This window comes from Gracilinanus agilis, chromosome 3 (assembly GCF_016433145.1).
Source record: "Gracilinanus agilis isolate LMUSP501 chromosome 3, AgileGrace, whole genome shotgun sequence".
Classification (NCBI taxonomy): domain Eukaryota; kingdom Metazoa; phylum Chordata; class Mammalia; order Didelphimorphia; family Didelphidae; genus Gracilinanus; species Gracilinanus agilis.
The window spans coordinates 65,108,091-65,110,920 of record NC_058132.1 but is presented as its reverse complement, the minus strand read 5'-3'; the positions used below and the strand labels follow the sequence as shown (position 1 = coordinate 65,110,920).

At 60.8% G+C, this 2,830-nt stretch overlaps 1 protein-coding gene across 1 annotated transcript; it reads right to left on the bottom strand.

Annotated features, from left to right (window-relative positions):
• Positions 1-802: 802 nt before the first annotated feature.
• On the bottom strand, positions 803-1,825 carry TRNP1 (TMF1 regulated nuclear protein 1). Its single transcript, XM_044671379.1, has one exon. The coding sequence runs from the start codon at positions 1,762-1,764 to the stop codon at positions 1,051-1,053; it is 714 nt and encodes a 237-aa protein (XP_044527314.1). The 5' UTR covers positions 1,765-1,825; the 3' UTR covers positions 803-1,050.
• Positions 1,826-2,830: the final 1,005 nt, after the last annotated feature.

Here is a 2,830-nt window from a genome sequence, read left to right as displayed (position 1 = left end):
CCAGAAAGCTTTCAAACAGCACCCAGGGCCTGCCCAGGCCTGGGGCACTTGGGAAAAAGGAGCCCTAGAGAGTAACAACTGGAGAAAGCAGAGGGGAAGGGAGGGAGATAACTGGGACAGCAGGACACCTGGGTTTTAGTCCCAACTCAACCATGAAGTGGCTCGATGACCTTGGAAAAGCCTTTCCCCCCACTCTGGGCCTATTTCTTCACTTGACATAAACATATCTCACTTTTCTCAGCATCTTTATGTTTACCAAGTGCTTTCTTCATTAACTAGCCCGTGAGGTAGGTAGTAGAAATCTCAGACCAGGGCAGTGACTCGCTCAAGGTCACTCATCTAGCAAAGGGCAGCTAATGGGCTGGGTGGTGAAGATCTCCTACCAGCTCTGACATTCTAGCTGTTCCTTGCAAGCCCTCTCTTTCCCCTAACCAGAACCTCCTCCCACCCCTAGGTGAGATGCCCTTTAACATCCATCTCCTTTACTCTCCTAAGGATCTGAGTGGTGTCAGAAATCTATATTCATTCCAACTTCTTGGGACTCCTGGGCAGCACATATGGGCACAGGGATATATTTAAGGGTATAAAGGCTGCCCAGAATATCCTCTAGAAGTGGGGGACTGATAGGAAAAAGGGGACCCCCAAATACCAAGCCGGGATGCCCAAACCTTCTATTTCTGCAACTCTGGGACCACACCCACCTCCTTTTGCCCCTCTGCAAAATGGGGCTTCCAGGCTCACCACCCCATTCTTTCGCAGTTCAGTCCCGTAGAGGAAGCCTCAGGGCCGGGAGGGAGGGGAACAAGGCCCAGGGCCCACAGCTTTATTGTGGTTCTAAGTGTTGCCTCCCGCAGAAAGGGGAGATTATCGGGGGAGAGGGGCCCTCCAGCTGCCCCACCCAGCGAAGCTCGCTCAGCTGTGCTGGTCCCGTGCACGGGTTCCGCGGTCCCCTCTGCGTCCTCCTGGCCGCTGCGTCTCTCCTTTGGCTCCGGTTGGCGTCCGTCTGTCCGCGGCGGCAGCTCCCGCGGTCTCTCCTTCTCCTCCGTGGCCTCAGTGCTGGGGGGAAGCCGGGCCCCGGGGCGGGCTCCGGCGGAAGGGGGAGTCGGGCTCGGGGGAGGCGGCGGCGGTTCCAGCCCTCCGCAGGCGGCCGGCAGCCCAGGGCACGCAGCCGCCCAGGCCCAGGGCGGAGGCGAGCAGGGCGGGCGGGCGAGGCCGTTTGCCACGCCGCAGCCCCTTCTTGGCCCGCTGCCCGTGGGCTGCCAGGTAGAGCTCCGCCTGGGAGACGCTGCCGCCCAGGCGGCTCAGGCTCTCGGCGCGATGCGCCAGGCGCAGCTCCGCGGCCAAGAAGACGCGATGGAGATGCTGCACCCGGCTCTCTAGCTCCGACACCACCCGCCGCCGGCCTTCCACCTCTAGCAGCCGTCGCCGGGCTTCAGCCAGCTCTAGCGCCCGGCTGCCCGCTGCTGCGGCGCCCGCCGCGCCGTGTCCGCCGGGCCGCCAGCGCTGCAGCTCCAAGCCTCGCCCGGCGCCTTTCTCCGCAGCCGCTGCAGGCGAGGTCGTGGTCGTGGTCGTGGTTCCAGAGGCTGCGGACTGGGGCTGAGGAGGGGGCTGGGGAGGTGGAGACGGCGGCGGGGAGCCCGGCTCATCCGCAGGGTCCGAGGGAGCCGGAGAAGAGTTGGGGGGAAGGGGAGGGGAAAGGGGAGGGGGCGGCGGCTCCCCCGGGCGGGGCGCAGTGCCGCAGGCGCTGATACGGCACCCCGGCATCCCGCCGCCCCCCGACTGCGCTCCCTCGGGAAAAGGCTGCCGCGGAGATTCCGCTGGGGAACACGAGCGAGGACCTCGGAAAGCGAATACGCTGTGTCAGACCCTCCTCCCGGGAACGAAACCCAAGAGGCCCCTTATAGCGAGCGAGGTCGGGGCGGAGCGATGGTCAGCAAGAGCCAATCACAGAGGCCGCAGGGCCCCAGGACAGCCTCCTCTGCGCCGAGCCCCTCCTTGCTCGCTCTCCTCCGGGCCCCGGGCCTTTTGCCCGTACTCCCTTAGTCGCATCCCTACCTCGGCTGGAGGTGTCCGCCCCTCCCAGTTCCCCATCCCCCTTTAAATTCCATTCCTTTCCACTTCTCCCCCCACCCCAAATCAGTCAGTCTTCTTAGGGCTGTTACAGCTCCAGTCGTCCGTGTTCAAGGGTCTATTTCACTTCCGACACTGTAAGGTTCTCAAAGCCCCGCCCCCACCTTTCTCTATTCTAACGTTCTATGTTCCAACGCTATAATGCCGTCACGACTCTGACGTTCCGGGCTCTAGGCCCCTTTTGGACCTAACGTTCCGTGTTCTAAGGGCTTTTCCAGCCCCTACACTTTATTCTGAACTTTGAGAAACTTCTGGCGGGGCCTGGTAAGCGGAGAGGCGGATAGAGGTGCTCCCCTTCTCCTATTTGAGTAATCTAGTCCCAGATGGGAAAAGGTTAATGGAAGAGAAATAATACCCCACTGCCGACCTCGAGATCCAGAGTCAAGTTTCTTCTTTATGTCCCTGATGGAGCTGGTTCAAGGATATTCTGCTTTTGGCAGCTTCCCACACCCTCAAAGCCACGTCTGGAGCCTTCATTCCCGGCAGAACTCTGTGCAAGGTTCAACAAACACTCACCGCCCTTGGTAACCCAAAGCACGGCACCAGCCTTAGGATGTCAATACTCCTGGGTCATATCCTCTCCCATGTCGTTGTGTCCTTGGGATGATCCTGCCCTGCCGGTATAAGAGTGACACTTACTTCCCCAACCTCCCTATCCCTTTTAGTGCTCTCAGGAGGTAAAAGCTCCCTATGAGAAGGG